Below are 13,457 nucleotides of genomic sequence, written 5' to 3' on the forward strand. Positions count from 1 at the left end.
TAAGACTAACCTTAAAATAACCTTCCTAACCTCCATACACTGGTTCCAAGTTCCTGCTTGTATCAGATGCAATGTCCTGCTATGGCAGTGAGGGCAAGGATACATCAGATGCAATGTCCTGGTATGTCAGTGAGGGCAAGGATACAGCAGATGCTCATCCCAGTTCTTCTCTGTTCCAGGTCCTCAATTGTGAAAATATCCTCCCACTGCTGTCAGAACCACTGAGTCATCTTCCTTCATCTCCTGTCCTGAAACAATCTTGGTTTCCCCCACTTATAAACCATTAACTAATCATTAGTGTTCTCAATGCAATTAATTGAGACTTGTGATATAAATCCATACTTCAAATTTTAACTAGGCTATAATCTGTTGTTCAGTCCCCCAGTCATTAGCCAATTTGCTCTGATCAGCATCTACTAAGATACATTGTCTTATCAGGTCTTTGTAAAGGTAGATGCAGCCAACAAGTCTTACATTTACTGACATTCACAGTTTGTGGGAGTACATGGCAGTCAAATAGAGCACATGTTTAAAGTAGTTTATTCTATCATTTCAAATATCCTTAAAATGAATAGCATATATATATATATATATATATACACATACACACACACACGAACAGACATTATCCCCAAAGACAGAACACATTTTAAATTAAGACCCCAACGCACTTGCAAAATGAGAACATAATATTTTGACCTGGCTGTGCAGAGGACACATTTTAAGTTACTTGTATCCATACACTATGCCTTAGAAAAAATGATCAGAACTTTAGGAAAGGCATTTCAACTCCTTGATATGGGGCAAAATTTCTGAATGTGGCATTGAGATATTTGCCTTTCCCAACTGTACGTTAAGAAGCACATCAAGAAACATTGTGTACATACACACAGAATCAATGTGAAATTCCCCAAACACACTGGATATTTGTGTGATTAATTCTAGGGGATCACATGCATCCAAATATTGAAACTGTGCATTTAATCCCCATCATCATACCTTGTATTAATGTGGTCAGTGAGAACCAACCTGTGTTAGCCTTGTCCCAGATCAGTTTGTGCTCTTTCCAACTCCATTACTGTCATTGTCAAGCCAAACATGTTTGGCACGACGATGAATGAAAAGTAGTTGGCATGATAGACAGACTGGCACTCATTCTAAACCTGTGGATGATTATCATATTTTAGCACATTTGTTTCTAAAAGTATTTCATGATGAACCACATCAAAAGAACTGCACATCGAATCTTGTTGACAGGTTGGATGAACCAGTGGCTTTTCACATCGTTGTCAATAAGAGGCACTTCTAAAACAAACATGGTTAAATATGTCACTTTTATTTATTTATCTGTGATCGAGACATCGATCATTGCTAGATCTCAATGAGACTCGACGGGGCCATAGCCATGGTTGGATCACCTTGGACGTCCCAACGCCTCGGAGAAAAGGCGAGAAATGTGCTTGTCCTCAATCCTCTCCCATACATTTACTCACGGACCAATCAGCAGAGAGGAACCAAAGAGTTACAGGCTATAACACAAGTGTTTATTCAGGGAAAAGCTGCTAAAAAGAACATTAAAAAAACTAAACATTAAGACATGAACGTCCATGAATGTTGTTTATTTTTCTTCCGTGGGCATGAACGCAGCGCTCCAAACCTAAAAGAAGCGAAAATGATGTCTTTCAATGATGAGGGGCGGGACATTCAAAATCAGCACTGATGGGGCGATGTGGTGCTGATGAGGTATTCTAGGAAAAACAAACCAAAGAAATAAAAAAATAAAACGCATCCACACATGGCTGCATGGGACCTGACGATAATGATAAGCCAGTGAGGACTAAGGCATGACAGGAGAAGGACGAGGATGGTGGGAGTTGGGGGTAGAAGAAAACGAAACCAAGAAATAGCAGATGATAAAAAAAAATATTTAAAAATCGGAGGTACTGTATTAGCAGCAGTTTGTTTTCCTTTTTTTCCCTCTTCCTCTTTAATACTGGAGTCCAGAGGTTGGCTCCAGGTTGGCATGGTTTTTAAGTCCAAAGGAGGGGCCTGTGTGAAGGGGTAGGGTCTGGGGGGGTTACAGGACCTCATCGCTCTCAGCGGTGTGGAGCTGCGTGTCGTCTGCGTTGGTCATACTGCTCTCCTGCGACTCCTCCACCTCAGCTGCTGGGGACAAGGTGGAGGTCAGAGGTCAAAGCATGGCTCCTGACAGTGACTTTTCAGCTTCCTTCTTGACCATATTGGCATTCTCGCCCTAAAATATGTACTTTAATGGTAGACCACTTGGCTACACCTTTCTGGAGTGTTTCACATATACTATTCAAATTCAGAAGTATATTAACTCAAAATGACTTACTACTAGTACTCAATGTTTAATTTTAATTCTGTCAAATAATTTGCATTCCTAAATGATCATGTAACTCATAACAAATGTACAGGTCATTGCCGTCATTAACAGGGAACTAAATGGTCATAGCTATGCATCAGTCTGTCATGGCAGTCACAGTGGTTGTACCTGAGTCATATGGGTAGTCCTCAGTGACAGGCTCCTCGTCGTCAGGGAGGTACCTCTTGTCTATGGCCTCTTTGATCTGATTGTTGGCTCCTTTGGGATCCAGGTCCATGGCCCAGGAGAAGTTCATCAATGCCAAGTGTGTCTGGCCCAGCTTTTTATACACCTGAGGGGAGCAATAGGGAGGAAAGCATATGATTAGAGCAGGACACACCATCCATATGAATACATTCGTAAACTGCCTCAATTACCTCAACTTACCCATACCCCTGCACATTGACTCGGTACCCCTTGTATATAGCCTCGTTATTGTTATTTAATTGTGTTACTGTCTCTTCTTTATTTAACACATTTCTTACTTTTTTAAAACTCTGCATTGTTGGTTAAGGGCTTGCAAGTAAGCATTTCATTTCGTATTCGGGGCGTGACATAAAATTTGATGTAAAAAACATAGCTATTTAGTGCATTGCACAAAGTCAGACTGTATGATATGAGAGGTGAGTGTAAAGTGGTCTATTATTGAGTACAAATATCAAAGTGACAGTAAATTCTTCACTTATAGTCGACTCCTTTCCTCGTAATCCCCACAAAGAAAATAAAGTTTACCTTTCCTATTAAAAAGTAAACAAGGGACTCTTTGGGCACTATTTGTTTCAGCTCTTCAAGCTCTTGTAGAGCCGCCTGAAAAGGGAACACACAAAAAACAGTTTTCTTAGACTTAACCAGTAGAAAATGCAGTGAATAATGATAATATTAATATGGAAGAAGAGGAATTGTGCTGAAAAGTAGGCTAGTCAGTGTTCGCTTGTGAAATGCCATACGGACCTACCTTGTACTTTTCATTTGCGAAGAGGATGGAGGCCCTGTGGAATTTGCATAGAGGGTTCTTGGGGTCTAAGTTGATCGCTCTATTCAGGGTTTCCAAAGCATGGTCAGACTTCTTCAATGCATGCTGAACCTGTGTGGAAACAGGCAACATGGAGCGAGTTAGTGTGCCATAAAGAACATTGGAAATATGACTCAAGTACCAAATGTAAAATACTACAGGCTTTGAAAATAGTAACAATAATAATACATATAATTGAATAAGTATTTTTGTAAGTAATCTGACTGAGTGAGCTGAAATAGACTGAGTGTAGCAGGCCACTCACCACTCCGATGTGGCAGAGGAGCACAGAGCTCTGAGGGTTGATGCTAAGTGCCTTCTTGAAGTGAATCTCTGCCAGGTTGAATTTCTCCTGCTTATAGTAGATCATCCCCAAGCCATACCTGGAGATGGAGGGATGGAGAGGAAAACGAGATAAAGGTGAAGTAAGTGTCTCCCATAATAAATTAGTCAATATCATCAAAATATTACTTTAGCTTTAATTCCTTAGAGACTTTAGATTATTAAGGTAATACAGTGTTGTGTTCGGGAAAACCTAAAGCGAGACCAATTCAAGACCAACACCAGATCGAGTCCGAGTCAAGACCGGAGGGGGTCCGAGACAGAGTCAAGACCAGAAAAATGTGAGTCTAATTCAAGACCATGATTGTAATTGTCAAATCACCACCATAAGAGGTCAAAATGTCCAGTATTTTGGGGTTCATATTTCAGAACATATGGATTCTTTAGACATTCAGAATAGTGAAAAAATGCATGCTGAGGGAAAATAGAGCCACTCTACAAATTATTACTAACCCAAACACAGTGGGGAACAACGGGCCTTCTACACCTTCAGAGAAAGGCTAAGGATTAATAAAATAATTATAATAATTTCAATGGTGTTCTGATTTAATAGCTTCAGTTTTTGTTGTAAAGAAAAGGGTTAACGCTGCAGAGAAAAAAAAAGATCCAACCAGGATTTTTCTTTGCTGGTCTCTGCGGAGATAAATCTAGCTAACTAAGTCAGCCATTGGCTAGGCCATCAGAAGCTAGATAAATGCATCTGCCATTCAACTGTAATAGGGCAAAATGTGGAGAGACAGTGAAATCAACCAATCACATTGGCTTATTAATGAGTGGGACCGTTTTTACAAAAACGTATAGAAACTGCAATTTTTTTTAAGGCCAACAGGTCACTGCGCAATAGCGAGCAGTAGATTTCCCACGGTCTAGCTAGCTAGCTTTTGTTGTCGTCTAGTTTGCAGCAGCAGGTGTTATATAAGAGGATGTTGTTGCTAATTTGTTAGCTTCTCCCTTTTCAAGAATAACTTTCAACAAGTTACGTTTCAAATAATCATCCTCTGATGAGTGGAACTGTTTATTGCAGTGCGCTTGCTGTTAGCCAACTCTATGAAAATTGTTTTTTATTTATTTATTTTTATTTAACCAGGTAGGGTAGTTGAGAACAAGTTCTCATTTACAACTGCTACCTGGCCAAGATAAAGCAAAGCAGTGCGACACAAACAAGAGTTACATATGGAATAAACAAACCTACAGTCAATAACACAATAGAAAAAAAGTCTATGTACAGTGTGTGCAAATGAGGTAAGATAAACGAGGTAAGGCAATAAATAGGCCATAGTGGCAAAATAATTACAATTTAGCAATTAAACACTGGAGTGATATATGTGCAGAAGATGAATGTGCAAGTAGAGATACTGGGGTGCAAAGGAGCAAAACAATAAAATAAGTAACAGTATGGGGATGAGGTATTTAGATGGGCTATTTACAAATGGGCTATGTTCAGGTGCAGTGATCTGTGAGCTGCTCTGACAGCTGGTGCTTAAAGTTAGTGAAGGAGATAGCTGGAGACTCCAGCTTCAGTGATTTTTGCAATTCGTTCCAGTCATTGGCAGCAGAGAACTGTACGGAAAGGCAGCCAAAGGAGGAATTGGCATTAGGGGTGACCAGTGAAATATACCTGCTGGAGCGCGTGCTATGGGTGGATGCTGTTATGGTGACCAATGAGCTGAGATAAGGCGGGGCTTTACCTAGCAAAGATTTATAGATGATCTGGAGCCAGTGGGTTTGGCGACGAATATGAAGCGAGGGCCAGCCAACGAGAGCATACAGGTCGCAGTGGTGGGTAGTATATGGGGCTTTGGTGACAAAACGGATGGCACTGTGATAGACTGCATCCAATTTGCTGAGTAGAGTGTTGGAGGCCATTTTGTAAATTACATCACCAAAGTCAAGGATCGGCAAGATAGTCAGTTTTACGAGGGTAAGGATGCTTCGTTGCGAAATAGGAAGTCGATTCTAGATTTAATTTTGGATTGGAGATGCTTAATGTGATTCTGGAAGGAGAGTTTACAGTCTAACCAGACATTCTAAGTCAGAGTAGTGATGCTGGACGGGCGGGCAGCGATCGGTTGACGAGCATGCATTTAGTTTTACTTGCATTTAAGAGCAGTTGGAGGCCACGGAAGGAGACTGTGTGAAACAGTGTTGCATTTAAAGTGGAACTGACAGCATTTTAGCAATATGAAATCTTATACACATCTGTTCATATACACACCAGGAAGAATGACACTTATAAAAAATAAAAATTAAACTATTCTGACAAATTATTAGAATGTTTTATTAGAACGTATACTAAGGCATTTGTGAAAATTATATAGCAATATAAAGTGGGAAAGCGGCCGTGCGTTTAGACAGACCGGTGCGCAATAGCCAATCAGAACTACAGTAGACCTTTATACAAACAAGCCATTTGCCACATGGGCCTGCAATCCTTCACTTTGAACTGGTCTGTGTTTACAGGCAGTTGTAACAGCGCAATTTTAGATCATTAGAACACATTCGCCAAAAAATACACCTGAATGGATTTCTGCAAATATGTAAAACATCACGGTCATAACGTGGCATTTGGGAACTTTAAATTTCTATTGATCAAACAACCATGAAAAGGTAGGCTCTCTCTACCTCAGTTATGCACATCAACAAGATCAACAACTACTGCTAGCCAGAGCAAGATAAAATCTAACGAAGGAACATTAGATAAACACTCAAACGTTTTCAGCTAAACAATGGGGAATTGTGCTCTCGTCCTTCTGCAGCTTGCCTGCCAATGCATGCTTGTACCAACCAAGCACCTAAGCACACCTCACTGACCATTTTACTCGACATAGCAGAGCTAGTTACATGTTATCTAGAGTGTTCTTGACTAACTATGACTTTTTGCCTACGTTTACTGACACGTTCATATTCAGCAGGTGTTGTGCGTTCGTAAATTCAGTTCCACGCTCTGGCACACTCAGACGAGAGTGCTCTGAAATCGGAGTAGAAAGCCAGGGTGAATTTGCGAATGCAAGAGATATGGTAACTATGCTAAGTCGTTCAAGTTCTTGCTAGCTAACCAAATGACACCTGCATCTCTAGCTTTGTATAGCCACGCAAAAACGATATTAATGGAAAATATTGTCACTCACTCCTCCGATGGCATGACATCCTGCTAGCTGTGTTCGGCTCCATGTTTTTAGCTTGCTACATAAATAGATACGCTAGCCTATTCGCCACGTTATGACTGACTTGTGATCCTTGCTGGTTTGATTATATTGACATTCCCTACCTTAGTTACATTCATCCATTTTTATATTGAGTCATTGAAACAATGCATCCCAAATGGAGGCAGCAAACAATGTACCAGGACAGCTGTGATTTACTGCCTGATAAATATTTTTGGGATTACCACGAAATGCATTGGTGAATTATATGAATCATGCATTGAACTGTATCCAACTATTCTGCCAACAATGCCTTATTTGACTTGACATTCCATGACGTAAACTATAAGACATTTTTTAAAACCTCTTATACAGTTGGTTTTGTAGCATAAACTGGGAATTAGATTTTTTTTTACTGATATGATTGTTTCATATCTGCAAAGTAGTTAAAACGCTTTTAGTCCCCTTTAAAAACTTTAGGTTACCGGTTGGTTACTTTGTGTGCTAAACGTGAAATGTTTTTTGCAGTGAGAAATAGTTGTAGTAAATTTTGATTGAGAAAAGCTTAATGGTTGTGTTTTTGTATTCTAATGATTGGGACCTACTGGCTTATTATGGCCGAGTTTATCCTTTAACATCATGTTGCGTGACTGCTGTCTTTCCATCAGCCCTATGCAGTGTGGTAGTGGTGCCTGGAGAAGTCAGTATACTCAAATTTTGCCAAAACGTTCCCAAATGGCCCGCCCAGTGAAGGAAAGGCTCCCTTTGTGAAAAATCTTGTTTTCCTATAGATTTCAGATTCTCTCTCAAAAATCACACTTTTTTTGTTTGTTGAAAAAACAAACAAAAATATGATGTCTAAGTCCACAACAATGCTTAAACCACATCAATCTGATTGGATGGGCCTGTCAGGGCCTGGCTCCCCAGTGGGTGGGCCTCTGACAACCCAAGCTCATCCATGTCTACACCCCGATGCAAACAATTGCGCATCACAAATAGCCAACTAACCAACACTTCAGACTAAACCTTTTCAATACCTGGTTTGCATACCTATTGTTGCCTTAGTTAGCATGGTTTGCATACCCATTGTTGCCTTAGTTAGCATTTACTAGTAGATATGTTGAAACGTCTGTCCTACCCTACCAGCTACCAATGTCATTCTTCTGTGAGCTACTCCATGCCAAAACCAGTTGACAGCTTCACACTCTTGCTGCCTGCAGATGATATTCCTCTGAAACTAGGCATGTGCGGCGCGCATGTGAATATATTTCACGTGCTTTGCGATTGTGTAGGCTACTTTTTACATGATTTCTCTATTGTACTATATAATTGATAAGTCTTAAAATCGCCACTACACTACTTTGATAGGCATCAGTAGGGATTAAGTAGTGAGTATAAGCAATGCCCACTGAAAAACAACTGGGTATAGGGTTTAAACCTGCCTATACCCTCCACTACACCACTGGCCCTTTGTGTGTACAAAGACTGCTATAGTATTACAGTTGCTGTCCTTTCAGAATCACGAACCTGTCACACACTGAAGGCCTATAAGTCCGCCACTGCTCAAACATGTCTATAATAGATATAAAGGCTGTTAAGATATTAATGTTGGCCTGGCGAAGCGGTTTTATGCGCTGGCTGAACGGAAGCTGATAATTATGAGTGTTTTACTCTGCTGGTCTTGGGAAAAAATTACAGGTCCTCACTGTCCGAGACAAGACCGAGTACAAATGTATCCGACACAAGAACTCAATATGTGGTCTCGAGATCGGACTGGAGTACTACGACATGGAGGTAATAAAATAACATAGTATGGTAATATAATAAACATGAGCATTTTCATCTATTACGATTGTAGTTCAGATTTTGTCACATCCACTATCACTCCAAGGTTGTCCACTAACTTACCAGGCATTGTAGTGGCGTGTGTTGACTCTGATGGCGTTACGGAAGCAGGCCAGAGCCTTCTCCAGCTCCTCTGTGAGGACAAACTCATGGCCTAGCAGCGTGTAGGCGTAGGCAAAGCCCGGATTCACCTGGATGGCACGCTGGAAGAACTTAATGGCTATGTCATGCTCCCTCTGCAGACTGAAACAGTTACCAGCCACGCACCACGCCTAAGGGGACAGAGAGAGTGCGTTGGGGAGGAGGGAGGGAATATAAGGAGAGAAAAGGGTATGAGTAATGATAGAAATAGGAGCAAAAGAAACAAAAATAGAATCACTTGTAAGCATTTCCCAATGGAAAAGTCTCAATTGAACATACTTTTTAGTCCAGGACTAGACATGTGGATACAGTACATGCAACTGTTTGTCCCAGTGTGTTATTTAACTACGTACCTCTGGTGAATTCTTGTCCATGTCGGTGAGGTCTTTGGACAGGGCCGACAGGGCCACGTCCTTCTGCAAGTGCCACAGTGTGGTGGAGTAAATCTCCATGCCCTCCACCCGGTAGCTCTCGATGCGCCGCACCTCCGAGAAGATCCTCTCCGCCTGCAGGAAGGGGAAAGGAGGCAAAGAGTGAGAAGTTTCTAATCGAGCCATTGAGAAGTAGCAAAAGCCACCATACACAGCCATCGACCACTCTTTGCATCCAATTGACAATCTTCACCCTGTGAAATTGTAGTAAGGATAGGAGTACATCTAGCTTCAGATGCCCACAATCCGTTTTAGGTATAATAAGGAGATGGCTGCCGTATTTTTTTTTTGCGTCATTTGTAACTTATTTTGTACATAATGTTTTTGCCACCGTGTCTTATGACCGAAAAGAGCTTCTAGATATCAGGACAGCGATTACTCACCCCGTACTGGAGGAATATTTTTTCTTCAACAAGTCGGACAGGAAGGATTTACTTCAGACGCCCGACAAGGCCCTCGTCCCAGTCATTTGCAGGAGAAAGAGACGGAGGTATCAAGGACGAAGGTCCGGATGCCTTGTTAGGATCCGTCGCCGAGAGGGTAATCTACCTTTACCATCAGTCCTATTAGCCAACGTACAATCAATCGATAATAAAATAGACGAACTACAATCACGTATATCCTACCAACGGGACATTCAAAACTAATATCTTATGTTTCACCGAGTAGTGGCTGAACAACGACATAAATAACATACAGCGGGTGGGTTTTACGCTTTTCGGCAGGATAGAACAGTGGCCTCTGGTAAGACAAGGGGTGGCGGTCTATGTATATTTGTAAACAACAGCTGGTGCACGAAATCTAAGGAAGTCTCAAGGTTTTGCTCGCCTGAGTTAGAGCATCTCATGATAAGCTGTAGACCACACTATTTACCAAGAGAGTTTATCTGTATTTTTCGTAGTTGTCTATATACCACCACAAAACAATGCTGGCACTAAAACCGCACTCAATGAGTTGTATACCGCCATAAGCAAACAGGAAAATGTTCATCCAGAGATGGCGCTCCTAGTGGCCGGGGACTTTAATGCAGGGAAACTTAAATCTTACCTCATTTCTACCAGCATGTTAAATGCGCAACCAGAGGGAATTTGTATTTTTTAATAACTCTACACCACCTTTACTCCACACACAGAGACACGTACAAAGCTCTCCCTTGCCCTCCACTTGGCAAATCTGACCATAATTCTATCCTCCTGATTCCTGCTTACAAGCAAAAACTAAAGCAGGAAGCACCAGTGACTGCAATAAGAAAGTGGTCAGATGAAGCAGATGCTAAGCTCCAGAACCGTTTTGCTAGCACAGACTGGAATATGTTCTGGGATTCTTCCGATGGCATTGAAGAGTACACCACATCAGTCAATAAGTGCATCGATGACGTCGTCCCCACAGTAACTGTACCCCACCAAGAAGCCATGGATTAAAGGGAAACATCCACACTGAGCTAACGGGTTGAGCTTCCGCTTTCAAGAAGCGGGATTCTAACCCAGAAACTTATAAGAAACCCCGCTATGCCCTACGATGAACCATAAAACAGGCAAAGCGTCAATATAGGACTAAGAAAGGCTTCTTGACAGCTTCTACCCCCAAGCCATAAGACTCCTGAACAGCTAATCAAAGGACTACCCAGACCCCTCTTTTACACTGCTGCTGCTCTCTGTTATTATCTATGCATAGTCACTAACTCTACCTACATGTACATATAACCTCGACTAACCGGTGCCCCGTACATTGAGTCTGTACCGGTACCCGCTGTATATAGCCACACTATTGTTATTTTACTGTTGCTGTTTTATTATTTGTTACTTTTATATATAAAAGTATATTTTTTACTGAACACTTTTTTCTTAAAGCATTTCACTGTAAGGTCTTCACCTGTTGTATTCGGCGCATGTGACAAATAAAATGTGATTTGATTTGAAAAGGTGAACCTAGCAAAAGAAGGTCCTCCCTTACCTGCATGTATTCGGCCAGCTCAAAGTGGGCCCTGCCGATCTGTCCCAGGACCCACCCTGTGTTGTAGTGATGGGAGGGCAGCTGGCTCAGGATGCTAATGGCCTCTTTACAGTTGTAAGAGCAGAGGGCCAGGTACCCCCGGCCGATGTCTCGCATCAGCGACATCAGGCCATCTGGAACACAGAGGGGAAAGAGGGGTTGGAGATGTGAAGGCATCTTTGTAAGGACATTGTTCCATTGTGTTTGTCATAGCTAAAGTATGACAAGGTGGCTAAGACTATAGAAATGTATTACTATTATAACAGCAAATCAAGAAAAGTCAGAAAACTACTGCATTACTTTGACATAATTTGTTTAATGGCAGTGTCACTGCTGCTGAGCTACGTCTCAGCGTCTGAGCTCAACATCTTGATATGGTCAGGTAAAGACTCATTGAATTGAAAGTCAATGTCTGAGAATTCATTCTAACAGTGTCCCAAACTCACCTGCAGCAGCCTTCTGCAGACTGAAGGCTTGGAACTGAGGAGAGCCCATACTGACTTTCCCCTCTGTCATGGACGAGTCCAGCTTGAGGATCTCAATGCTCTCGTTCAGGTTGGATGGGGTGATGCCTCCCTTGCCCGTTTTTGACTTGGTCTTCCGGTTGGGGATTTTGGTGGGGAACTTCATTTTCAGCTTCTTGCTGTTCTCCTGTTGAGGAATGCATGTTTGTTTGTGTTTAGCATCTCAAAGACCTCTGCTAACGTCAGATACATGTCTGCCCCCCCCTCGCTTTTGATATTTGGTACTGACAGAGTACTAGGAAAAATAACGTCTTTGCCAAGAATCTCAGCAGCACAGCCCAGTGCCAGTCTGTTTTGTGCCAAACTATTCTATATAGAACAAAATAATACATAACTGCAATCTCTGCTCATAAATATCATTACACTACTTAAATGCTAGACTTGAGAGCGAACTGAGGTTTTTGTTTTCCTGGTTAAAAAGATGCACCACAAATCCTACTGTCCATCTCAATCCCAGTATTTGGTTATTTGTTTAAAGTAAAAATCCACTCAAACTATATTTTGGTATTTGTTTCATTAGTCCACTGTTGATAATACCATAATAGTCCCATAATGTTTTGAATATCAGCAGTCAAGTTTTCAAGATATTGGAAAGTGTCACTTGTCAGATCATCATGATGCATTTTGAATTAAAAAAATTCCCAAAGGAGTCTCTGCTACGTTACCTTGGCAGTAGAGCTGGCACTGGTGAAGAGTCTGGAGCTCCGTCTGGGCTGCACGTTGGGGGGAGCAGCGATGGTGGGGCTCAGCACTTGAGGCGTAGTACTACAGTAGGCACAGAAAAACGGTTATCAGGCCTTCATACTTAGACAACCATAAGCACAGAGAACACTAACGCCATGAGTGACATTTCAAGTTTAAAGCACAACACTTAACTCAAAACAAGTATGGATCACAATTTCATAACATTAACACAATTTCACCTTGCATGAATTCTCACTGAAAATGAACAAGTATTGTGAGTACAGCTGTCTTTTTTGGCAACATCTCTGCATTTCCATACTGTAAACATGGGCCTTGTAATGAGCACATACCTGGTCTGTGGGGGGGCAGTGGTCTGAGTCTGGTTGAAGGGGATAGGGATGACCTCCCTGCTGTTACCGCTCTGTGCAAACACTGACTTCGTCCCCACCTGACTGATTCTCGCGACAGACTGAAGAGAGAAAAGTGGGAACAAGCTGTTAAAAAAAATGTCCAACAAAACATCTGACCGCCTTCATTGTTCAATCCATCACTGAAATTAAAAGGAATCTCCTCTGAAGTTAAAATGTTTTCTACTCAGATTGCATAGATCCATTTTTACACACAGCATGTTGCTCTTCGATCAACACTCCAAATAGGAGAGCCACATAACAGTTGGCATGTTGTCTTCATTATAGCGATGACATGTGCATACCTTCTTTGGTGGGACTCCGGGAGGGGGCGGCTCCATCCCCGAGCCACTGTGAGAGTAGTTCTGAAGATATAAGGGTTCCCCTGGGCTGGGCTCCAGGGGCAAGATTCCAAAACTGGGAATAAGATCAAATGGATTCTCAGTATAAAAATATACATTGTTGACTTATTCAGCTCTGTATAATTTTGCATATCATCCAGAAGTCCCCATGGACGCCATTTACATCCAGTTATAGTACCAGAGAAGCC

At 41.6% G+C, this 13,457-nt stretch overlaps 1 protein-coding gene across 4 annotated transcripts in view; it reads right to left on the reverse strand.

The window, feature by feature from the left end:
- Positions 1–1,315: 1,315 nt before the first annotated feature.
- Positions 1,316–13,457, reverse strand: part of LOC100194929 (cell division cycle 27) — a 28,677-nt gene continuing 16,535 nt past the window's right edge. For 3 of the 4 annotated variants that reach the window (XM_045719444.1, XM_045719443.1, XM_045719445.1), the window contains 12 exons: positions 13,213–13,324; positions 12,851–12,969; positions 12,482–12,581; positions 11,739–11,943; positions 11,254–11,426; positions 9,223–9,375; positions 8,792–9,000; positions 3,664–3,781; positions 3,342–3,470; positions 3,119–3,193; positions 2,516–2,678; positions 1,316–2,166 (listed from right to left, as the gene is read on the reverse strand). In XM_045719444.1, coding sequence (XP_045575400.1) covers positions 2,078–2,166; positions 2,516–2,678; positions 3,119–3,193; positions 3,342–3,470; positions 3,664–3,781; positions 8,792–9,000; positions 9,223–9,375; positions 11,254–11,426; positions 11,739–11,943; positions 12,482–12,581; positions 12,851–12,969; positions 13,213–13,324 — 1,645 coding nt within the window. In that variant the 3' untranslated portion in view covers positions 1,316–2,077. 4 annotated transcript variants of the gene reach the window in all.

Source organism: Salmo salar, chromosome ssa06, assembly GCF_905237065.1.
Source record: "Salmo salar chromosome ssa06, Ssal_v3.1, whole genome shotgun sequence".
Classification (NCBI taxonomy): domain Eukaryota; kingdom Metazoa; phylum Chordata; class Actinopteri; order Salmoniformes; family Salmonidae; genus Salmo; species Salmo salar.